The 25,051-nt window shown below is 44.1% G+C and overlaps 3 protein-coding genes across 3 annotated transcripts; 1 reads left to right on the top strand and 2 right to left on the bottom strand.

Moving 5' to 3' along the window:
* Window positions 1-233: 233 nt before the first annotated feature.
* On the top strand, window positions 234-1,172 carry LOC311025359 (olfactory receptor 5B17-like; the record flags this gene model as incomplete). The annotated part of the gene is made up of 1 exon (XM_084028209.1): window positions 234-1,172. One exon carries the CDS (start codon window positions 234-236, stop codon window positions 1,170-1,172), a length of 939 nt encoding a protein of 312 aa, XP_083884335.1.
* A 4,035-nt stretch (window positions 1,173-5,207) lies between these two features.
* LOC311025358 (putative olfactory receptor 52L2) lies at window positions 5,208-6,152 on the bottom strand (the record flags this gene model as incomplete). The annotated part of the gene is made up of 1 exon (XM_084028208.1): window positions 5,208-6,152. One exon carries the CDS (start codon window positions 6,150-6,152, stop codon window positions 5,208-5,210), a length of 945 nt encoding a protein of 314 aa, XP_083884334.1.
* A 4,536-nt stretch (window positions 6,153-10,688) lies between these two features.
* LOC311025357 (uncharacterized protein) lies at window positions 10,689-23,317 on the bottom strand (the record flags this gene model as incomplete). The annotated part of the gene is made up of 6 exons (XM_084028207.1): window positions 10,689-11,639; window positions 13,709-14,599; window positions 17,787-18,198; window positions 19,267-20,137; window positions 21,444-21,494; window positions 22,396-23,317. The coding sequence occupies 6 exons, from the start codon at window positions 23,315-23,317 to the stop codon at window positions 10,689-10,691; spliced, it is 4,098 nt and encodes a 1,365-aa protein (XP_083884333.1).
* Between the last annotated feature and the right edge of the window lie 1,734 nt (window positions 23,318-25,051).

The following is a 25,051-nucleotide window of genomic DNA, read 5'->3' as shown; positions in this document are numbered from 1 at the left end:
CATTCACACCAATAAATATGTAGAATAACAAAGGATGTGAATGATTTCATCATTCACACCAATAATAATTATATTCATAGACTTTAAAATTCAAACGAAATCTCAAGGTCCTTCATCAACAAAAACAAATAAACATGCAACCTGTTTAATGGATGTTTAATGTTTAATCTCTGTTGCATGAAGCGGCTCCTGAATTCAAATCTTTATTGACACCGTGACAGAGACGGTGCAGGATGGAGAACCACACTGTCAACATGGACCTTCTATCCATTGAGGGGTTAAAGGTCAGCCCCCAGTCCTCCGTACCTGCCTTCGTCCTCCTACTCCTCATCTACATCTTCATCATGGTGTCCAACCTCGGCCTGCTGATCCTGATCACCATGGACAGGAGCCTCCACCAGCCCATGTATCTGCTCTTCTGCAACATGAGTATTAACGATGCGTTCGGGGTGACAGCCATCATCCCTCGCCTGCTGAGTCACATCCTTGCACCAATCACAGAGCGGTATGTCCACTACATCGACTGCGCCATTCAGGCATTCTGTGCTCACTTCCACGCCGGTGTCTCTCACACTGTTCTCATGATCATGGCGTTCGACCGCTATGTGGCCATTTGCTACCCGCTGCGGTACACCACCATCATGGCCAACAGGATGGTGGTTACGCTGTCGGCGGGGGCGTGGCTGGCAGCCTTCATCTCCGTCGCCATTCTCCTTGGTCTCACCATCAGCCTGTCACGCTGCCGGCGGGTCATAATCAACCCATTCTGCGACAACGCCTCCTTGTTCAAGCTCTCCTGCCAGAATCTCTTCATCAACCACGTCTATGGCCTCGGCAGTGCCGTGGTCATCCTGGGCTCGTCCCTCGGCAGCATCACGCTCACCTACCTGAGGATCGCTGTGGCGTGTCTGCGCAGCAGCAACAAGGTGCTGAACAGCCGGGCGCTGCAGACCTGTGCCACCCACTTGGCCGTGTATGCCATCATGTTGGTGGCATCCCTGACGCCAGTTATCATGCACCGGCGGCCTGAGTGGGCAGACAGCGGGAAAGTGGCGTCCGTCATGTTCCACGTGGTCCCGCCGGCCCTGAACCCCGTCATCTACGGGCTGCAGTGCAGAGACCTCAAACAGAAGATGGTGGCTGTGTTTCACAGGAACAAACAATTCCATTAATAATAAACATCATAACAACTTCCAGTTCTTTAAATCTGTTCCCCCTGAAGAGTTGTAGTTGAGATCAAGTTGATTTGAGTTAATTTGCTAAATTTGGTAGAAGATGTTTGCAGGACAAACATAAAAAATGTGAAATGTAAAAAAGGGATTCTTCCATTAAATGTATTAAGCTCTAAACTTGTCCATGGTCATTCTTTCCCTAATAGAAACATAGTTTGTCTTTCATAAGGACCAGAATGTTTCATTTCATTATAAATGTAATTTATATCCATTCTGGACAGAAAAAGTTGGCGAAGTGTTTGCTCATTTGTAAATAGTAACCACAATAAATAAATAATAAACAAGAAAATAAAGCCAGTATAACTATTTATTTATGGAGCCGTATGAGTCAGTACATCCTGGATTGTGGCTTCTCAACTGTATGTATTTTTAACTTGGTTGCCGTGTTACAACTACGGAGGGCTTGATGATTAATGAGAGAAAAAGATACCTTTTTAAACCGATTATTGGACCCTTTGTAGGAACCTGCATTAAACACACCAAACTTTAAGGAAAATGTTCTTTATTCTATAACAAATAACAAACCAAAAAGAGTTGGGAACCTCTGATTCAAAGTTCCATCATGCATTGTGTTCTTTAAGTTTACCAGAAGCTCAGCAGGTAACTGGAAATGCGGTGCAGTAGAAGTCGAGTCCAACTAACTCACATCCTTTATTACACACTTCAGTGGTTGCTAACGTCTACAGAGAGGAGTAATTCAACAGGAACGGCTGCCTTCTTCAGACCTTCACTGGTTGTAATTGACACCTGGAGCTCCTCATGTGGTTCACGGTGCCACACAGGTCACATGATGACACACATTTCAATGTGTAAATATAGCAGAGCAGCCGACAAATGAGTTGAGAGACGCATTCGTAAAAGTTGTTGAAGAAAAAACAAACATTTATTTTCATTCATGTGAGCTTCAAAATCAAATTAGTTACAAGAAACATTAACTAGTTCAAAGTGACCCCAATTCATTAGTTAGTTAATAAATAGACAGCTTATCAAACACATCATATGATCCAATAAAAGCCTGTAAAAATCATATAATTTCTTTCTTTCTGACGGCAGCTTGTGAGAATCCGGTGATCCGGGCAACATTGTCTTCCAGTCAGCACAATGTGAGGAGGTCTTTGGAGGGTGACACGGCAGCAGACCTGACCTGGCTCAGGGTCCTCCTGATGGACGTTTGCAGCTCCTTGTTCCTCAGACTGTAGATCATTGGGATAAGGAGGGGGGTCACAGCAGAGTACAGCACAGACAACCTGGATCCAGAATCACAAATAAACCTTTATTAGCACCAACACCGCATCTAAGACGCTCACAACGTCCCGTCAGTAAAGGCTTTTGCACACTGAGTCTATTTTCGGCCAAAATCATTGCATATTAAAAAAGAAATGCGTCCTCACTGCAGGATTTTTTGGCCTTCAACGACTTTCACATTGACCAAGAGGAGAACAGAGCAATCTGCCCCGCAGGCACGCACAGCTGTAGACAATGGCGAAGAGAAAGAGGAAGAATGTTGTTGCTGTGAGGATGAATTGTGAACATTTATCCAGCTATGGCGACACACTTGTGGGTAAATACGAATAAAAGTTGCTCGTAACCTTTAGTCTGAAACAGGCATAATGGTGTGTGTGCGCTTCAAATCGTAACTAGCATGTACTAAATCAACTGTTTTGTTCGGGGGCCAGAAAGCTAAGGGACCAGGTGCTGGAGATTCTCCCTGACACACTCCTCCACCTTGTTTGTGTTTACTGTGTACCATTTCTGATGTAGACACATATTACACATAAGCCTCACCCGGGGCACCAAATACGTACATTCCAACTCTCACCTATGCACGGACGTAATTTAGGGGGGGGACACAGGGGACATGTCCCCTGCACTTTTTCAAAAGGCCGTTTTGGTCCCCTGCACTTTTTACCGTCCAAAAACAATGTTACGCTATATTAAACAGAGACATGTCAAGCACTAGGACCAAGCGGAAAACGTCCGCTCAAGCTGAAGCCTGTTTCCCTTAGTTTAGACCGCCCACAAGCTCCTCGATTGGCTCTGCCGTTTCTTGTGTGATTGGCCGTCCCCGCTGTCACTACGTCTTGCTTGCACACCGACGGTCTGCTAGTCTGCGGTCAGGAGTCCTACAGGAGTCCGCTACTATGTGTTGGGAGTTTGTTCTGCCTGGTTCACGTCAGCTAGAAGGATTGTAATATCAGAGGTTTTATTTACATTTACGTTTGAATCGGTGTCCATGTGCGTGTGCGCGCGCGTGCGTGCATATGTGTGTTTGGTAATTAGACGAAGCCAGGATGTCTAAAAAAAGAAAAGTGGACATAAGAGACTTCTTTAGAAGTCAAAGTCTAAGTTACTCAAAGAAATGCGTTACACCCATCCTGCAACACCTTCACTGGCTCCCAATACACAGCATATCCACTTCAAGATCCTCCTCATCATCTACAAAGCTCTCAATAATCTGATCAATAAAATGTATTATTATTATTGTTGTTATTATTACTATTGGATTAGAATTGGGTGATAATGTTTTGCTACATGATTTACAACCAGTCAAACCAAAAAAGGGAATAGTAGACTTAAAAGTAGCAATAGAAAACGAGAAGAACTACTAGAAAACAGAGTGAACTGAAAGAGTTAGAGTTTTATTTGAAATACTTGTGTCCCCCCCACCTTTGAAATCAAAATTTCGTCCTTGCACCTATGGTCAAGATCTTTGACTATAGTTTCTGAAAGAATGAGATTATGATTACATGTAACCAAAATTAACTTCAGTCTTAGTTCCTTTGGAGGTTTTCTGGGTATGTCTAACCGGATAGCAGGCCCTGGGGTGCACCCAGAACAAACTAGAGGGATTAAATATGAGGGATGTCTGTATTACCTTGCTTAGCCTGTTACCAGTGATGAGCATTGAGGGTCAGAACTGTTTTTGGTGCCATGCAGGTGTCGCTCTGAACAACAGATGTTCACCTCATGGAGGCACTAGAGAAAAAGTCACCAAAGCTGATACGCTTCAGTCTGCAGACTCTGAATATACGGGACAAGTTTCATCTCAGTTCTTCCAGTAGTTGTTGAGACCTTTCAGTCTGGACCCAAGTGGTGGACCAACCGACAGGCCCACGTTGCCATTCCAACCAAGAGCCACACCACGTGGATGAACACTGGTGGAGTGACCTGGATCAGGGTCTTTAGACCATCCAGACAGTAAAAAGCACTTTCACTTAGCGTTAAGCGGACACTGCATTCAGTATACTTTATTATTTTGATATTCAGGTTGATATAAGGTTTTAAGAGCACCTTCAAATTGATATCAATGAGCTATTTAAAGACATTTTGTTTGTTAACTCATTTATTTTGTAAAATATAAATATTTTTGGAAAATAAAAAATCTTCAGGAGTTTTTTTTCCTCAATGAATTCCAATTGCCAAATGTATCCTCTGGTGGATTTTAATAGATAAAATGTAATTGAAGTGCAACTGAATCATCTTGGAAATACAAATAATTGTTCAGGACCCGACATTGAAAGATACTAAATATTAAACGACTCGGATAAGGATGAGACATCCCTAGTGATGATATATTCTATTTTATAGTTTCGCCAAACAAGCCTTCTTTATTAAAGTAGCAAAAAGTACATCACATTTTGGAAAAAACGTTTTGAAAGAGTTCATGCAGAATCTATGTGGTTCTTCATTGTTTCAGTGGGATTGGATCTATTTTCCCTCAGCGCAGGTTTGGGGTTAGGAAATTCTTTATTTAACATGAAAATTCAGAGGAAAATCGTGAAAGTTAAACAACATAACAAGTTCTTCTTCTTTGAACAAACAGCTGCTGGTTTGCATTAAAAGTAGTGTTGCTTCTTTTTACAGTTTTGATGGTTAAAGTTTAATTATTGTTATGATGGTTATTGTCATAGTTCCACTCATTAAATTCCAGATGTGTGGACTTTTTGAAATAAGATAACAATCATTGAAAATGATTTAAAACGATGCTGTAACTTTCTTCAGCTGGAATATGTTAGACAAACACTTGTGTATTTCCTGGGACTGTAGCCCATAGATCACAGGGTTCAGACTGCCGGGGACCACGTTGAAGAGGATGGCTGATATCTTCCTGTACTCGGAGTACTGGGGGAAGCGATGGAGGGTGATGAGGATCAGGCCACTGATCAGCATGATGAGATACAGGCACAGATGGGTGCTGCAGGTCTTCAAGGCTTTACTGTTCAAAGACTTGCTCTTACTAGTGAGACAGACAGCTGTGATCTTTGAGTAGGTGAGGATGATGCTGCCGATGGAGCACGAGAGCAGCACAACGGTGAACGTGAGGCCATACACATTGTTAACAAACGCATTCTCACAGGAGAGCTTAAAAAGCGAGGCATTATCACAGTACGGGTTTGTAATCAGAGTCCTGCAGCGGTTCAGTCGTACGGTCAGACCCAGCAGAACAGAGACCAGAACGAAAGCCACCCCCCAGGCAGAGACCGTCAGCTTGATCACCATGTTATTGTTCATTATCATCGCGTACTGCAGGGGATTACAGATTGCCACGTATCTGTCGAAGGCCATAATCATGAGCACTGTGTGAGCGTTGGTGCCGAACATGTGCGTGGTGAAAGCTTGCATCAGACACTCGTAGTAGTGGATGAGGCGCTCCGAGGGGGGCACCAGGAGGTCGGCGAGCACACGTGGAACCAGCAGGGAGTTTCCCATGAGGTCATTTATGGACAGGTTACAGAAGAGGATGTACATCGGCTGGTGGAGGCTCCTCTCCATCCAGATCAGGATCACAATACCCACGTTGGCAATTAAGATGAAGGTGTAGGCCAAGAGCAGCAATATGAAGGCCGGGTACTTGTGAGACTTGGTGACCCTTAACCCCTCGAGCTGAAGAATGAGGCTGTTGTTCATATAGTTTTCCATCTGAGCTATGAAGAAATAAAATGAGAGAGAGAGGAGGGAACCTTTTAATGACTTACGTACTGCAATGAAACAAAGAAATTCACTTCATACAACAAAAGAAAAAGATGCCACTTTGTAGACAATATTGTTTAACAATATGAAAGTGCTCTTAAAACCTCCGGACTACTCAAGATTCTACATAAGTGGGAATAGTGATCCCCACAATGGAAAATATGTCATTACTAAACATGCATGAAGAAAAAAAATGAATGAGCAGAAGCACTAAAATGTCAAAAGTAAAGGTAGAGAACAGTAGAGTAGAGACACTTCAGTACAACAACTCTTAAATTACATGTAATGTCTGACATGTGCCAGGAAATATATGTTTGGTATTGCCTTGCAAACATTCAGCTCTGATAATAAAACAAAGTGCCTTGTTAGTTCTCTGCTAGTCACCAGCTGTAGAGTTACATGAAATGATCTGTTAAGGTAAATGTTTCGTCAGAAAACCAACAAACTTCTCCAGACGATCAGCTCACATGACTCTGTTTTATGAGCATTATTCCCTCGGGGGAAACCTTTGTCATTACCAAAGGATAGCATTATGTAATCTTCATGGGAGGTTTATGAGAAGGAAATTAACTATAAACATGTTGTGTTGTTGCCATTACATAATCATGTTGGAGCACACAATAACATTTTTACTGAAGCCGTGTATAGCATTATTATGTATCCTGATGTATTTGATGATTCTCATCATTTTTTAAATCAAATGAGTGACATAATCAGTCCCAGAGATTGTTGCCTAAGCCAAATATAAAAATCATTTTAGAGACATGGTTGTCATTCACACAGCTTTAAACAACAAGAAATCGGGTTTCTGCATAGTTTTGGAATTTACAAAAATGTATTATCATCACCCAGTTTTTGCATTATGGCAACAATGTGGTGTTTGACAAATGGGTCTTAAATTCCCAAATCAGAACATTTTGTACATTTAAATGGATGGGCTTCTGATATGGAGAAAGTTATTTTTTGTGTCGCACAGGACTCCATTCTTGGACATCTTTTGTTCCAAATCAACAACTGTTGATGCTAGCTTGTTTCTCAAATAAAACTGGCGTAGAGGTTAGCTGTCACAGCAAAGGGGGGCCTGGATTAAGTCCGGGTCCGGGTTCCTTCTATGTGGAGTTTGCATGTTCTCCCCATGTTAGCGTGGGTTCTCTCCGGGTTCTCTGTCTTCCTGTCAGTCCAAAGACATGCAGGTTAACTGATGACTCTAAGGGCCCTAGTTTCGTGGCGCAGCGCAGGGCGGCGCAGGGTGGCGGAGCCGGCGCAATGCAAGTTTCGACCCGTGCAGCCTTGCGCACCGTCAGTTTGTCAGTTTGTCAGTTTGGTGGATCGCCTGCGCCAAGATGGGTGTGGCGGCGCAGCAGGGGGAGGCGTCACAGATTCAGCTTGGCGTAGCGGAAGTTTCGTGGCAAAAAGCCTCGCCGAGACTGCGCTGAAAGCTCGCCAGCTCCAACCTGGTCTACTCTCGGCGCAAGGCGCAAGGCGTAAATAAAGTCCATTCATTCAATGCGAATCACAGCTGGCGGAGTGGAAGTTTGGCTGACAGCGCGCAGTGCGCACACGTCACCGAGACCTCACAGGCAGGTTTCCACAGTTCAATGGCACATTTAAATGCAATAAATAATCACAACAAACACTATTTGATGCAACTAATTGAATCAACACGTGAATTTATATCTATATAGATTGTCCCGTCACATCTGACGTCAGATCGAAGGCGGATGGCACGCGTAACGGAAACTCAGCCTCTCGGACCAAAACATCTCCCTCTCTCTCTCCTGTTTTTTATAATATGGGCATTGTTATTATTATGATACGCGCGCACAGCGCGTGATGAGCGTGGTGGGAGCGGCGGCGCTGCTTCTGTCATCGGGTTGTCAAGTGACGGATCTTGCACTGAACCTCCCCTAACGCATTAAAGGTGAGGAGAGGAGCTCATTTGATTGGTGAAGATCTGAATCGGCTGTATTAATCCCAGTCCACGCCTCGTTTCCTCCTTGTCTCCCACTCACGCCTTCTTCTCCTCCCTCTTTCCCACTTGCGCCGGTGGGCGAGACGGGAGGTGTGCCTGCGCGAGCCTGCGCGGTGCACGAAACTTGCCAGGCGGACACACCCCGTCGGCGCGGCACAGGTGCGCTGAAAGCTGACTGCGCCTGGTCTACGAAACTAGGGCCCTTAATGTCCCATAGGTGTGAATCAGCCCTGTGATAGACTGGTTACCTGTCTCTACGGGCCCTAGTTTCATGGCGCAGCGCAGGGTGGCGCAGGGTGGCGGAGCCGGTGCAATGCGAGTTAGACCAGCGCAGCCTTGCGCACGGTCAGTTTGTCAGTTTGGTGGATCGCCTGCGCCAAGATGGGTGTGGCGGCGGAGCAAGGGGAGGCGCCACGGATTCAGCTTGGCGTAGCGGAAGTTTCGTGGCAAAAAGCCTCGCCGAGACTGCGCCTAAAGCCCGCCAGCTCCAACCTGGTCTACTCTGGGCGTAAGGCAAATTACAGCTGGCGGAGTGGCAGTTTGGCTTACCGACGCGCAGTGTGCACACGTCTCCAAGACCTCACAGGCAGGTTTCCACAGTTCCAGGCACATTTAAATGCAATAAATAATCACAACAAACACTATTTAATGCAACTAATTGAATCAACACGTGTATATATCTATATAGATTGTCCCGTCACATCTGACGTCAGATCAAAGGCGGATGGCACGCGTAAAACGGAAACTCAGCCTGACTGAATTAACACAGCTGAAACTTGGACCTCTCAGACCAAAACATCAGTTTCATCCTGGGAAATGTCTGGCGCTGCTGCTGCTGTCTTCTGTCCATCGCCGCCGCTAGCCATTTTGGTGCCCTAAGCAAATTCCTTTATGATTGCCCCGCCTACCCGAAAAACTGTGATTTAGAGGCGTGCAGGTGGCGAAGTGGTTAGAGTGCATGCAATGTATGTTACACATACGCATACGCCACCGACCCCGGTTTGAATCCCGTCCGAAGGTCTTTTGCTGCATGTCACACCTCCCTCTCTCTCTCCTGTTTTTCATATCTATCCACTGCTAATAATATGTCTATGCCTGAAAAAATCTTTAAAAGAAAATACAGCAGCTCGTGGCTGGTCTCGCACCTCGGCAGCCTGTTGTCCGTGGAAAAATGCGCAACTTTGCCGCGAGCTGGAACCAGAGTTGGGGCTGCAGCTGGTCTGAGCGGCGCGAGGTCCCAGTGTCCCGCCGTTCTGGTGTTGGACTGGGAATCCGGTGCAGCTGTGGAGCGCAGATGATGAAGACGGTGATGATGATGATGAATGGCCCAGCCGGCTCGTGCAGGCACCAGGTTCTCGCCACCATTATGTCTACTGCTGTGCACCCTGACCCTGCTTTGTGATAGACATGCCTAAAATGTGCCTACAATTTCTATAGTGATATAATATCGCCATTGTTATTATTATGACTATACGCACGCACAGCGTGTGATGAGCGTGGTGGGAGCGGCGGCGCTGCTTCTGTCATTGGGTTGTCAAGTGACGAAACTTGCACTGAACCTCCCCTAACGCATTAAAGGTGAGGAGAGGAGCTCATTTGATTGGTGAAGATCTGTATCGGCTGTATTAATCCCAGTCCACGACTTGTCTCCTCCTCGTCTCCCACTCACGCCTTCTCTCCTCCCTCTTTCCCACTTGCGGGAGTAGGAGTGCCTGCACCAGACTCACCGTGCACGAAACTTGCAAAGTCCAGGCGGACACACCCCATCGGCGTGGTGCAGGTGCACTGCGCTCCGACTGCGCCTGGTGTACGAAACTAGGACCCTACATGTCTCCCTGTGATAGACTGGTTACCTGTCTGTCTCTCAGCCCTGTGATATACTGGTTCCCTGTCTGTCTGTACGGGCCCTAGTTTCGGTTATTGCTGTAAAGCGCTTTGGATAAAAGCGCTATATAAATGAGGACCATTTACCATTGGGGGGGGGGGGGGGGTTAATGGACGGACTCATCATTCTGACTCACAATAACAGGAATGCAAAAGGGACTTTTGGCTCCAAGTTAAATTCCTCTGAAAACATCCACTGCTGCCCATATAGATTAGAATTTTATTTTTTGAATGCACACTTTGTCTTTTCATTTGTATCATATGTCAATGTCAAAAATAAATCCTACACACTGCATATATGGAAAGATGACAGGACTCATATAGAGACTCTTTTTTGTTAGTCATTGGTGTATGTGGTAAATTTAATATTTCTATATACATATACACATCGCTACTTGTATGTGTATACAACATATTTCAGGACTATGGTGTCAGTCCTGTAATGGTGAGGCAATGTTCAGTCCATGAACCTGCTAAAGACAAGCAGGTATAGAACATGTATTGATAAATGATGGCAGAGAGAATTTATACAATTAACCTAGTTTAAAACTCAATTAACATACGTGTGAAATACAATGAGACAGTTTACATTTGATGATGTTTCTCACTGACTTTAAAATCCATTCATCTCACAAAAATGGCATAACTGGTTTTGATCGGAATAATTTTGACAGGGATTTGCAAATTTCTGCAGATTGAACTCCATATATAATAGGGTTGAGGCTGCCGGGGATGATATGAAACAGAATGGCTGAAAGTTTTCTGTAGTCTGAGTACTGAGGGAAGCGATGCAGAATAATGACAATAAACCCACTGACCAACATGATGAGATACACAACCAGATGAGTGCTGCAGGTCTTCAAAGCTTTACTGTTCAAAGACTTGTTGTTACTGGTGAGACAGACCACTGTGATCTTAGTGTAGGTGAGAACCATGCTGCCTATTGAAGCTGTGAACAGGACGATGGTGAACGTGAGGCCATAGACATTATTAACAAACACACTCTCACAGGAGAGCTTAAACAGCGAGGCGTTGTCACAGTACGGGTTTGTGATCAGAGTCCTGCAGCGGTTCAGTCGTATGGTCAGACCCAGCAGAACCCCAACCAAAACAAAGGCCACCCCCCAGGCTGAGAGCGTCAGCTTGATCACCATCTTGTTGGTCATTATAGCAGCGTAGCGTAGGGGATTACAGATGGCCATGTATCTGTCAAAGGCCATAATCATGAGCACCGTGTGGGAAGTGGTGCCGAACATGTGTGTGGTGAAAGCTTGGACCACACATTCATAGTAACTGATGAGGCGCTCAGATGGAGGTCTCAACATGTCTGAAAGCAAACGTGGCACCAGGATCGAATTTCCCAGGATGTCATTAAAGGGCAGGTTGCAGAAAAGCAGATATATTGGCTGGTGAAGACTTTTGTCAATGCAAACTAGAAACCCGATGCCTACATTCATAACAATTATAAAGATGTAGGAGAAAATGAGGACGAGAAAGACGGGATGGACGGCGTCCTTTGAGACGTTCAACCGCTCCAACTGGAGGGTTAAGCTGTTCAATGTGTAGTTTTCCATCAACCTGCAATAAAAGGATCACAAATATCACTTTACAAATAGTCAAAAACAATACAAACTTCATGATTTTACCAGGAAATGCAAGTCAATAAAAGCAACACAAGAACACAAAGTAAAAGATGATTGAATTGTACATGAGAGAGGAAGGCAGTTCAGTAACTGTGCTGTGAGTCTTCTCTGCTTCATCCAGAAAGATATCTTCCTTCACTGCAGTTTTATGGAGTCACTGTTTTATCTCAGGGGAGCAGCGAGGCTTCACAAACAACACACCTGGCTGTCTGAGGGAAACTGCCTGTAAATGAACTATTGTGGAAAACTCGAATGTAACATGAAAATCTGAAGGTTTGACAATCCTATTGGGAGAGGAGGTTCAGGTTCAGACTGGCCTGCCTTTCTCAGGCAGCAACCTCCAGTCCAGAAAAGTGAAGCCTTTGCTGAAGGTCCTTATACTGTCATTCCTTCTTCTGGCCGCCAGGGGGCAACTCCTCACTACGGGGCTACCTTGCTACCACAGCGTTGTCTTACAACTTTTCAAACTTTTGAAAGTTTGAAAAGATGAGTTTTTACTTCATGAAAGTTAACTGAAACATTTTGCGTCACTTCTGGAAGTAAAAAAACATGATAAAAAAAGTACAACCAAAAACTAGGACACGATGGCCTAAAACCAAGGTGGTGACAGCCAAAATGTAAGGTGCCAATGGGCAAAAACCAAGATGGCGACAGGCAAAATGTGGAACTTGAGGTTTGAATAGAGTGGTCCCGCCCCTTCCGCTAGACTCCCATGGCCCGTGAAATCGTAAAAAATGTATGGGTCTCAATGCAGATAATATAATTATGTGCTGGTCCTAGTCGTTATACGCCCCGAATTAGAAATATATTGTTTGTGGATTTAAATTATAATTTTTCAAGTCAAGAGCGTTTTGACCGTTTATTGTGCAATTGTTCAGTTTGAGGCTGTAGAGAAAACACAATGCGAAAGACTACATGTCGCATATGTGACGTCACGTCATCACCCTTTCTCACAACAATTCTCCACATGCGCCGACTTGTAATGGTTTTCACCTCTCTCAATGCTATTATCCTCCCCTTGGAAGAAAGCGGTGAAGTGGAGCAGAGAAAGTGGCCTCACACAAAACCTACCATAATCAAACATCTTTGGGATGAATCATAGTTTTTTTTGCATGAAAAATTATCTTTAAAAACCACAAACAACATATGTGAAATTCATGGCACAATTCAAACGGGACCAGAAAATAATTTCGATCTAGCCATAGGAATGCATGTTTTAGAAATTCATATTGACGTCCCATGAAATAGAAAGGTGGGACTTCGTCACTCTATTACATTATGGCAACAATATGTACTTCTGCAGATGCTACATCGAGAATTGGGAAATCATTCTTTTGGTGATTTAATGACATTTAAGTTGTAATGTGAAAACCTTGGATGTGTTTTGTTCTGATGATTGTTTCAAGTAAAATGTTGCTTTACCTGACTTTTATCACGGCTAATGCTATTGAATCCTTCTTCTAACTAATGTACATAATATTTCTGTGTAAAACGCATCGAGTCATCTATCGAATTTTTACATGAATTCTACGTGAAGTTTCAGATTTATATTATTAAATAATATTGGAAAATTAAAAAATCTTCAGGAGTTTTTTTTCTCAATGAATTCCAATTGCCAAACGTATCCTCTGGATGGATTTTAATAGATAAAATGTAATTGAAGTGCAACTGTATCATCTTGGAAATACAAAGAATTGTTCAGGACCCGACATTGAAAGATACAGTCCATCACAGCGCCAACATGTAGAGACGGAAATTCTTTATTTAACATGAAAATTTTGAGGAAAATCATGAAAGTTAAACAACATAACAAGTTCTTCTTCTTTGAACAAACAGCTGCTGGTTTGCATTAAAAGTAGCGTTGCTTCTTTTTACAGTTTTGATGGTTAAAGTTTAATTATTGTAATGATGGTTATTGTCATAGTTTCACTCATTAAATTGCAGATGTGTGGATTTTTAAAAATAAGATAACAATCATTGAAAATGATTTAAAATAATGCTGTAACTTTCTTCAGCTGGAATATGTTAGACAAACACTTGTGTATTTCCTGGGACTGTAGCCCATAGATCACAGGGTTCAGACTGCCGGGGACCACGTTGAAGAGGATGGCTGAGATACCCCTGTACTCGGAGTACTGGGGGAAGCGATGGAGGGTGATGAAGATCAGGCCACTGATCAGCATGATGAGATACAGGCACAGATGGGTGCTGCAGGTCTTCAAGGCTTTACTGTTCAAAGACTTGCTCTTACTAGTGAGACAGACAGCTGTGATCTTTGAGTAGGTGAGGATGATGCTGCCGATGGAGCACGAGAGCAGCACAACGGTGAACGTGAGGCCATACACATTGTTAACAAACGCATTCTCACAGGAGAGCTTAAAAAGCGAGGCATTGTCACAGTACGGGTTTGTAATCAGAGTCCTGCAGCGGTTCAGTCGTATGGTCAGACCCAGCAGAACAGAGACCAGAACGAAAGCCACCCCCCAGGCAGAGACCGTCAGCTTGATCACCATGTTATTGTTCATTATCATCGCGTACTGCAGGGGACTACAGATGGCCACATATCTGTCGAAGGCCATAATCATGAGCACTGTGTGAGCGTTGGTGCCGAACATGTGCGTGGTGAAAGCTTGCATCAGACACTCGTAGTAGTGGATGAGGCGCTCCGAGGGGGGCACCAGGAGGTCGGCGAGCACACGTGGAACCAGCAGGGAATTTCCCATGAGGTCATTTATGGACAGGTTACAGAAGAGGATGTACATCGGCTGGTGGAGGCTCCTCTCCATCCAGATCAGGATCACAATGCCCACGTTGGCAATTAAGATGAAGATGTAGGCCAAGAGCAGCAATATGAAGGCCGGGTACTTGTGAGACTTGGGGATCATTAACCCCTCGAGCTGAAGAATGAGGCTGTTGTTCATATAGTTTTCCATCTGAGCTATGAAGAAATATAATGAGAGAGAGAGGAGGGAACCTCTTAATGACTTACATACAATGAAACAAAGAAATTCACTTTATACAACAGAAGAAAAAGATGCCACTTTGTAGACAATATTGTTTAAAAATATGAAAGTGCTCTTAAAACCTCTGGACTACTCAAAGACTCTACATAAGTGGGAATAGTGATCCCCACAATGAATGAGCAGAAGCACTAAAATGTCAAAAGTAAAGGTAGAGAACAGTAGAGTAGAGACACTTCAGTCCCACAACTCTTAAATTACATGTAATGTCTGACATGTGCCAGGAAGTAGATGTTTGGAATTGCCTTGCAAACATTCAGCCCTGATAATCTGATGTGAAAGCTGCCCAAAAACAAAGTGCCTTGTTAGTTCTCTGCTAGTCACCAGCTGTAGAGTTGCATGAAATTATCTGTTGAGGTAAATGAAAACCAACAAACAGTCTTCAGGCCTTCTCCCGACGATCCGCTCACATGACTCTGTTTTATGAGCATTATTCCCTCGGGGGAAACCTTTGTCATTACCAAAGGATAGCATTATGTAATCTTCGTGGGAGGTTTATGAGAAGGAAATTAACTATAAACATGTTGTGTTGTTGCCATCACATAATCATGTTGGAGCACACAATAACATTTTTACTGAAGCCGTGTATAGCATTATTATGTACCCTGATGTATTTGTGACATAATCAGTCCCCGAGATTGTAGCCAAATATAAAAATCATTTTAGAGACATGGTGGCTGCACGGTGGTGTAGTGGGTAGCACTGCTGCCTCACAGGATGAAGGTCCTGGGTTCGATTCCTGGGTCGGGCTCGGGTCTATGTGAAGTTTCAGATTTTTCCTATAATTCCTGTGACATCACATGGATGCAGCATTAGAAACAGCAGGGGTATTTTCACTAGCGGGTTTATACGTCTACAGGTATTTATATCAGACCTCTACTGGTTCAGTTTCTTCCTTCATTTAAAATGTAGAATTTAGGAAATATATTAATTATCATGTTACTTGTGTTTCTTAAATGAATACCAAATTTATATTCCACCTTCTCTCAGTATTGCCTTGCTGGTCAGGTGAACTTATCTTCTGTTATTGTATTCAAGTTTCCACCAGGTTGTAGAGATAACACGGCCGGGTGAAAGGACAGCAGTCACAGCTAGCTTAGCGGTGTGAAACCAGCTGATGTTTGCAGAATGGAGAATTAATTTTAATGTGTCCATAACTGCCTTAAAAGAGAGGAACACCAGCTGGTCGAGGACACACTTGGATGTGCACAAGGTAAAGAAGCGTGTGTGTGTTTGTGTGTTTAAAATACTCTTAACTGAACTCATGATGTGATGTAGGGCACTAAAGCGATTAGCATGCTAGCGCGCTAATCGCGATTAGCATGCTAGCGGGTTAATCGCGATTAGCTTCGTAACTGTTAGTAACCTGATATCTTTGGTTGAGCTGTTGGTTGAATAACGTGACTGAGGAGACGTTTCTTCTCTGTTAGCTAGCTAGCGTCATCTTTGGACCCTGTGAGGAGGAGACAGTTTCCAGCGTGAAATCTGCTTCTACCTGTCTGTCATCCAGCTACGCTTCAGGTAACTTTATCCTTGTTCTCATCCTGTATACTCATATTATTCCCATAATTAAATGTGATGCCTGGCATTAATAAAACACCATGAAAATTATGAATTGGCAAAGACTCTGGGCCCTAGTTTCGTGGCGCAGCGCAGGGCGGCGCAGGGTGGCGGAGCCAGCGCAATGCAAGTTTCGACCCGCGCAGCCTTGCGCACCGTCAGTTTGGCAGTTTGGTGGATCGCCTGCGCCAAGATGGGTGTGGCGGCGCAGCAGGGGGAGGCGTCACAGATTCAGCTTGGCGTAGCGGAAGTTTCGTGGCAAAAAGACTCGCCGAGACTGCGCTGAAAGCTCGCCAGCTCCAACCTGGTCTACTTTCGGCGCAAGGCGTAAATAAAGTCCATTCATTCAATGCGAATCACAGCTGGCGGAGTGGAAGTTTGGCTGACAGCGCGCAGTGCGCACACGTCACCGAGACCTCACAGGCAGGTTTCCACAGTTCCAGGCACATTTAAATGCAATAAATAATCACAACAAACACTATTTGATGCAACTAATAGAATCAACACGTGAATTTATATCTATATAGATTGTCCCGTCACATCGGACGTCAGATCAAATGGGCATTGTTATTATTATGATACGCGCGCACACCGCGTGATGCGCGTTGTGGGAGCGGCGGCGCTGCTTCTGTCATCGGGTTGTCAAATGACGGAACTTGCACTGAACCTCCCCTAACGCATTAAAGGTGAGGAGAGGAGCTCATTTGATTGGTGAAGATCTGAATCGGCTTTATTAATCCCAGTCCACGCCTCGTCTCCTCCTCGTCTCCTCCTCGTCTCCCACTCACGCCTTCTTCTCCTCCCTCTTTCCCACTTGCGCCGGTGTGCGAGACGGGAGGTGTGCCTGCGCGAGCCTGCGCGGTGCACGAAACTTGCAAAGTCCAGGCGGACACACCCCGTCGGCGCGGTGCAGGTGCGCTGAAAGCTGACTGCGCCTGGTCTACGAAACGAGGGCCCTACATGTCTTGTTCCCTCATTTCTATGAAATGTTCCTCCCATCAAAATTAGGCCCTATAAGTTCCCTCAACTCTATGTTCCAATCGCATTAGGGTTATTATTAATCTGATGGAAGAAGGGGCTGAAGGAACTTTTTGGCCTGTTGTTAAAAATTAAGAACTTCATCTTAAAGTCCAGGAAGTTCATCACTTAAGTAGTAACAATGTGGCAATAAAATATGAAAAATGTGCTTAAAATTGTAGATTACCTGCTGTGAATGTCTTTGGTTCCAGCTTGTATGCCTCTCTTTGTTTTGCCTCATTGCTCATGAGAATCAGCAGATCTCCGCTCTGCAGTGTTTTATCATTTAATCATTAGGTAATGCAATATTGAAAAAATATTTTTAAGCCGGTTTGAGCTGCATAGTAATTGTGCTTATATGCATAAAGAGAACCAACAAAATAAAAAGAATTCCCCACTCACCATGGGCAGTCTTGTGTATCCTCCTTCAAGCTTGGGTCCTCTATCAGAGGCCTGCAAGCCTGAGGGTTCTATGCAGTATCTTAACTGTTCCTGGGACAGCCCTCTTCAGGACAGAGATCTTGGAAGTTGTTCCTGGAATCTGATGGAACCACTGTCCCAGGTTGGGGCTTCTAGCCCAGAGTCCTCCGATTACCACCGGGATCACTGATGCCTTTTCTCTCCATACCTTTTCTAGCTCCTCTTTCAGCCCTCTGTTGATCTTGTGCACACCACCGGTACTTCTGTTGCCATGGTTGGAATGGAATCTGTCTGTGGTATGCCATGATGGTTCCCCCTCTTCCTCCTCTTCATCCTCCTCCTTGGGCTTCTGCTGTCTGAGATATTCACTTCGCAGTTCATCACTTGGGGCCATCTTCTTGATGTACTCTTGGTTCTTGGTTGTTTCATCCTGGATAGTGGGTCTGATGCTCTCTAGTCCACGGCCTCTCACCTTCCACCTAGTGTACAATATCAGAGTGCTGGACTTGGGGTGAAAGCCTCCATGCTTGCTTAATTTTCCACCCAACATGATCCTTATTAACTTTTGTATTATGACATTCTTAATTTTTGCCAACAAGAAAAGGTGCAAATTTAAGGTGTATTTACAATTGCTTAGCCAAGGTAGGGGTGGCCACCTAGCTAACTGTAACCTAAGCTAACAAGGTTATCAAGCTAGCTATAATGTATCTACGCTGCCTGGATTCACCGTTTGGGTAAGAAGGAGGGAATCTTTGAAGGCCCCACAATACGATATTAGCATGATACTTAAATACAATACTTTTAATACTATTACTTATTGTGATTTTAACCACTTTGCTACGCCATTGTTCAGCAGTGCGATAATGTATTTAGCAAATTATTACATTTTTCCATCTGCAAATTGTCACCATATTTTCATCTAATACGATAAAGTTTTGTATGGGTTCTTCTCCCAAGCATTCATCTTTGTTTTGTTACCCATGACCACTTCAGAAAAAGATCAGCTCTATAGTAGACTGAAACTGCAATTGTTACCCAAAGGTAACAATCTTCTAAATTCCTGATAAAAAAAAATGAACAAAGAGCAAACGTTTGGAGCATTTTAAAATGTTAAACTGGAAGCTTTGTTTTTCTGTACTTCTGCATTTAAAATCTGTAGAGCTTTGATGTTCAACAAGACATTTAAAAACAGGATGCACATGATACTGTCTCGCTTTATAACATGTCAAGTGCCTAAAACCTCACTGACACTCTGGAACCATGAAGGTCAGAAGATATTATATATATATAAAGATAATATAGCTCTTATGATCAATAAGAAAATAGGCTCTGTGTTGTTCATTAAAGCTCATTAAAGCTGATTTATTACTGGATGATTAGGTAGCTCCCCACATTGTTATGGTTATTCTCCCAACCTGCTGAATCACCACCATGAAATAATTTCCATTAAACTCTTATTTATTTTATAAGGATCATGTGCAGAAATATCGTGTTAGATCACACAGCATCATTTTACATCCATTAAAGCTACTTTGTTGTTACGGAACAAAGTCCAGATCCTCTGCTGGACCTCTTTGATCTGCAGCCCATAGATCACAGCATTCAGCGCTGGCAACACAACGTGTCCCATGACAGCAGTCACCTTTCTGTGGTCCGCCAGCGCAGGGAACCGGTGCAGGATCACAATAACGAATCCAGACACCAGTAGGAAGACGTACACAGCCAGGTGGGAGGCACATGTCTGCAGTGCCTTGGTGTTCAGAGCCTTGTTATTACTACTCAGACACACTATAGCGATCCTCAGGTAGGTGAGCGTGACGCTGCCGATGGAGGAGCCCAGCAGAATGACGGTGTAGCTGAGGCCGTAGATGTTATTGATGAGGACGCTTTCACAGGACAGCTTGAACAAGGAGGCGTTGTCGCAGAACGGGTTGAATATAACTGACCTGCAGCGCGACAGGCGGACGCTGAGGCCCACGAGGATTGCCACCAGCATGAAGGCTGACCCCCACGCCGCCACAGACAGCGCCAACACCATCCTGCCATTCATTATGGTGGTGTATCGCAGTGGGTTGCAGATGGCCACGTAGCGGTCAAAGGTCATGATCATGAGAACAGTGTGAGAAGCGCTGGCATGGAGATGAACACAGAATGCCTGAACGGCGCAGTCGATGTAACGGATGTAGCGCTTGGAGTCCGATATTAAAAGGTCTCGGAGCACCTGAGGGATAATTATTGTGGCGCCAAACACATCGTTCATACTCATGTTGCAGAAGAGCAGATACATGGGCTGCTGGAGGCTCCTGCTCGTTAGGATCAGGACCATGAGGCCCACGTTGGACACCATGATGAAGAAGTAAATGAGGAGGAGGAGGATGAAGGACGGAATATAGGTCTGGGAGGTGATCGTTAACCTCTCTAGGATTAGAATATCCCCCCTTACAGTGTTGTTCTCCATATCTCATCTGTAACGTAGCAATGAAGACTTTAACAGCCGGTTAGAGTTACAGAAAAGCACCAGACCTCAATAGACACACATGAATGTTTCACAAAAAAAATCACATGCTGTAACATAGAATTTTGTCTCAATTTTCAACATATTAAGTCACAGTTTCTTTGTTGTTTTCCATTTCAGCCAAGTTGATTAAAGGATTGATTCACCTAAATGACAAACACTCATATTACCTCAGTGACAAATTGCATTTTAAGATTCAAGAAAATGTCTCAGAAACAGCGTTTCAATGTCCACAACACAATGTCCTAGTTAAACTGTGATGGGTTTTCACTGGAAGTAATTTCGAAAAAAGAAGACTTTGGCAGTGTGAATTAATGTGTACAGCATATGACATCCTTGATACAGATCAGGAAACACTGAATAAAATAAAACTGAAAAGGGAAAAACATGTCAATGGAGCAACAGAGGAGGAATCATCTCCAAGGACAGACAGATACAATCATTATTTTAACATATTTCAGTGCTGCACATTCTAATGCGTTAGAGTGAAGGCAGCCTCCATTAAACTCGTCCTCTAGCTGCTGCAGTAGACGGAGGATTCAGGATTCAGTCCCCTCATGACATGAACAAAAGTGACGCATTGAGGAGCTGCTAACACAGATCCTCCCTCTGCATCGGACCAGGAGGGAATCTGCAGCCACCTTTATTTGGTGGGTCAGAGAACGTCAGCACCAGCATCGCATGCTGACAGTCAACTGTTGCTTGGCAACCACTGATGCTGAGTACCCAACATCCTCATGTGCAGTTTGTAGCATAATACAACATTCAGCATAAAGAGTGGGCAACAGATATTATGTTTATACGACTAAATATATTTTGTGCATGTTTCTGACGCACTGTTATAATTAACTGCTAAACAGTCAACATATTTGAGGGTGGGGGATCAACCAATTTTTTTATTTTTTTGCAATCATTGATCTCTTGACATCCTTAAACATTGTGCATCCATAATCATGAAGTTCTCTCATCCTGGCACTGCTCCATTGTTCTCTGGTATCCATGACCAAGAAGATAGACAACCTCCGAGTTCTTGTGGGTTTCATCCAGCCGACTCAAGTCTAAACTAAAATTTGGGGTAAACACTCGATCTCTGCATTGGACTCTTTGCCTCCATTGTTTAAAATGATTGTCGAGAGGAACGGCCTGTCATATGTCATGTCCACGTTGCGTACCTGTACCTGTACTGTACCGAATTCCACCTCTTCCTACCATACCCAGGGGGGCCCAGGAAGTGGTCCTGCTTGAGCTCGGTACGGAAAACTCACACAAACAGTAGAGTAAGAATGTGGCATAAACTGGATAACAAATCTTGAAACCTATGTATGAAATATTATGCTAGATTATAGTAAACAGAATGCCATGTAATAATAATAATACATTTGATCTATAACGCACTTTTAATATATTCCACAGAAGCTGATTCTAACTTTGAGTTTAAATAAGTTATTGTCAAAGTTGTCCGATGGTGGTAGACTGGTTGTGGTGGGCTGGTTGTGGTGGACTGGTTGTGGTGGACTGGTTGTGGTGGACTGGTTGTGGTGGGCTGGTTGTGGTAGACTGGTTGTGGTGGACTGGTTGTGGTAGGCTGGTTGTGGTGGGCTGGTTGTGGTGGACTGGTTGTGGTAGACTGGTTGTGTTGGACTGGTTGTGGTAGGCTGGTTGTGGTGGGCTGGTTGTGGTGGACTGGTTGTGGTGGGCTGGTTGTGGTAGACTGGTTGTGGTGGACTGGTTGTGGTGGACTGGTTGTGGTAGGCTGGTTGTGGTGGGCTGGTTGTGGTGGACTGGTTGTGGTAGACTGGTTGTGGTGGACTGGTTGTGGTAGGCTGGTTGTGGTGGACTGGTTGTGGTGGACTGGTTGTGGTAGACTGGTTGTGGTGGACTGGTTGTGGTGGGCTGGTTGTGGTGGACTGGTTGTGGTGGGCTGGTTGTGGTGGACTGGTTGTGGTAGACTGGTTGTGGTGGGCTGGTTGTTGTGGACTGGTTGTGGTGGACTTTTCAGTTTCCTTATCAACAAAGAACTCAACTGCTTGTCTCTCTCATAAATACTTTTCTGTCAGTTCTTGTTTTTAGCAATGGTAAGAGGAAAGTGATAACTGGTTTATGATTTATGCTGCTGAGCGATACAACTGTGTGTGAGTTCATTTCGTCTGAGCAACTTTACAGTTGTGAAACAAAGAGAGAATCCTCTTCTTGATCTCTTTGATCTGCAACCCATAGATAACGGCGTTGAAGGCCGGCAGAGTCACTTCACACAAGACGGATGCCACTTTCCGGTATTCGGACATCCGAGGGAAGCGGTGCAGCGTGATGATAACCAAAGCCGACACCAGCAGGAAGACGTACACGGCCAGGTGGGAAGCACAGGTCTGCAGCGCTTTGCTGTTCAACGCCTGGTTCTTACTGCGCAGACAGGCGGCGGCGATCCTCAGGTAGGTGAGCGTGATGCTGGCCATGGAGGAGCCCAGCAGGATGGCGGTGTAGCCGAGGGCGTAGATATGGTTGATGAGGACACTTTCACAGGACAGTTTGAACAAGGAGGCGTTGTCGCAGAACGGGTTGAATATTACCGACTTGCAGCGCGACAGGCGGACACTGAGGCCCACGAGGATCGCCACCGCAGTGAAGGTTAACCCCCATGCCGTGGCTGACAACGCCACCACCATCCTGGTGGTCATGACCGTGGTGTATCGCAACGGGTTGCAGATGGCCATGTAGCGGTCGAACGCCATGATCATGAGCACCGTGTGAGTGGCGCCGGCGTAGAGGTGAACACAGAAAGCCTGAACGGCGCAGTCGATGTAGCGGATGTGGCGTTCTGATTGGGGCCTCAGCAGATCTCTGAGAACGTGCGGCGTGACGATCGTGGCCCCAAAGACATCATTGAGACTCATGTTGCAGAAAAGCAGGTACATGGGCTGCTGGAGGCCCCGGCTCGTTAGGATCAGGATCACCAGGCCCAGGTTGGACACCAGCGCAAAGACGTAGATGAAGAGGAGAATGATGAACGCAGGAATGGTTGACTTGGCAGGCAATTTTAAGCCCTCCAGGAGCAGGAAGTCCTCACCGACAGTCTGGTTCCCCATATGGAAAACCGAGGGTCTGTGGAAGAACCACAGAACATGAACATGAGCTGCAGACCAACTTCATCAGCGTCATCACAAATCAGTGTTTCTGCGATCAGTTCTCATTTTAGTTTTAAAAAGCAATTCTTTGTAAACATTTGAATCTGTTAAATTACAGTCGATAGACCATTCTTTAACAGATCCATAATGTATTCCTAAAATACAGCATTTTAGTGGTAATCAACCTTCCAAAGTTTCAACATGATCATGCAGTATTTTTTTGCATTCTGGGAACCTGGACTTCACACATGTGGATCTGGATCAGTTTTTTTCTTCATCCATCCCCATCTTACTGAGTTTTTGGTGAGTAGCACTTTTATTTAACTCATAAGTCGAAGCAACTTTTTGTTTGCATTACTGAATATGTGCACGTGCTGACAGAAGGATTTAGCAGCTATGTCCAAGTATTGCCTATAACGTCTGTCAAAAAGAGCTCATGTTAATTTCCAGGATATTCATATCCAGGTCATTCTCTGCTATTTGTGTTCTGCATCCGTTTGAATGTTCCAGCCGGGCGTCTTGGATGGCTGCAGGGTTAGTGCAGAGCTGGGGATATTCTTTCATTGGATGTTCATCGTCCACATTGTGATAAAAGGAATTGAGGGAAGATTTATTGTAGCGAAATTATATTGTATGTAAGAAGTTCCATTGAAATTAATCTGGAACTCATCTCTCCCTCTCTTTCATCTTGTTGGAGGCCAAGGCTGGATTCAGAGAGCTTGTGTCTTCCAGCAGGCCAATACTTCCACACTTTGCCATGTGCTTTGTAAGAGCTTGCAGATACAGTTCATGTTCAGATGATGTAACATGCTGGTGATGTTCATTTTATTATAATTAGTTTTAACTCTTTTTGACAGCATATTGACAACCTTTTGTTCAACTGATATTGCTTAGTTTAAGCGCCTTGCACTTTTTATTATATCGTCTTCAGCTAAAAGGGACATTTTGAGACAGAACACTTTTTTTAAATACTTTTGTTGTACTTTTGTACTTTTAACACTGTTTGCAACTTTGTGTTAAAATTAAAAAAGGAAAAAGCTGCTATAGAAGCTTTTCTCCCATATTGAAATTTCATGCTGAAAAATAAGCTATTTACCATGACTCTACATGATGGCTGTGCTTGTAGCAAGCTTTGGTCATATTTGAGATGACTGGCAACCAGTAAGGTGTTTAACAATCTTTACTGTGATAATACCAAAATAATGGATCGTATCATATTTTTCATTAACTGCATAAAACCGTCCATATAAGTCACAGTAAAAACATGTTCATTTGTTTTGTTAAATAATGTCAACCCTGCTACCAGTTCTTTACTGTGTTTTCACAGGGACATTTTTAACAGTGTAGAAATTATAACAAATGACTTCCATTCAGTGAAGAACACAGGTTTAAGTTCTGGGGAAAACAGAAAATGTCACAACGTTTTCAGATGAGTAACAAAGCATGTAAGAGACAGTTCACTACAAAACTAAATCATTTTGACCAATAGGCATTTGTTAGATGATTGAAGCATAATCAGCCTGATTGAGAGAGGTAAATGTGAACCGTCACCTCAGTGAGACTAAGATAAAGCAAACACGTTCACATTAACGCTGTACGAAATAAGACAGACACACAGAGTTCAGGTTAGTTTGGTAACGTTACCTTGTTGTAGCTGGACCCAACCCCCACCCAAACCAGCAACCAGGAACAGCA

This window comes from Eutrigla gurnardus, assembly GCF_963514095.1.
Source record: "Eutrigla gurnardus genome assembly, chromosome: 15".
NCBI classification, from domain to species: Eukaryota; Metazoa; Chordata; class Actinopteri; order Perciformes; family Triglidae; genus Eutrigla; species Eutrigla gurnardus.
Note: the sequence above shows the minus strand (reverse complement) of the source record. Positions and strands in the feature narration are given on the sequence as shown.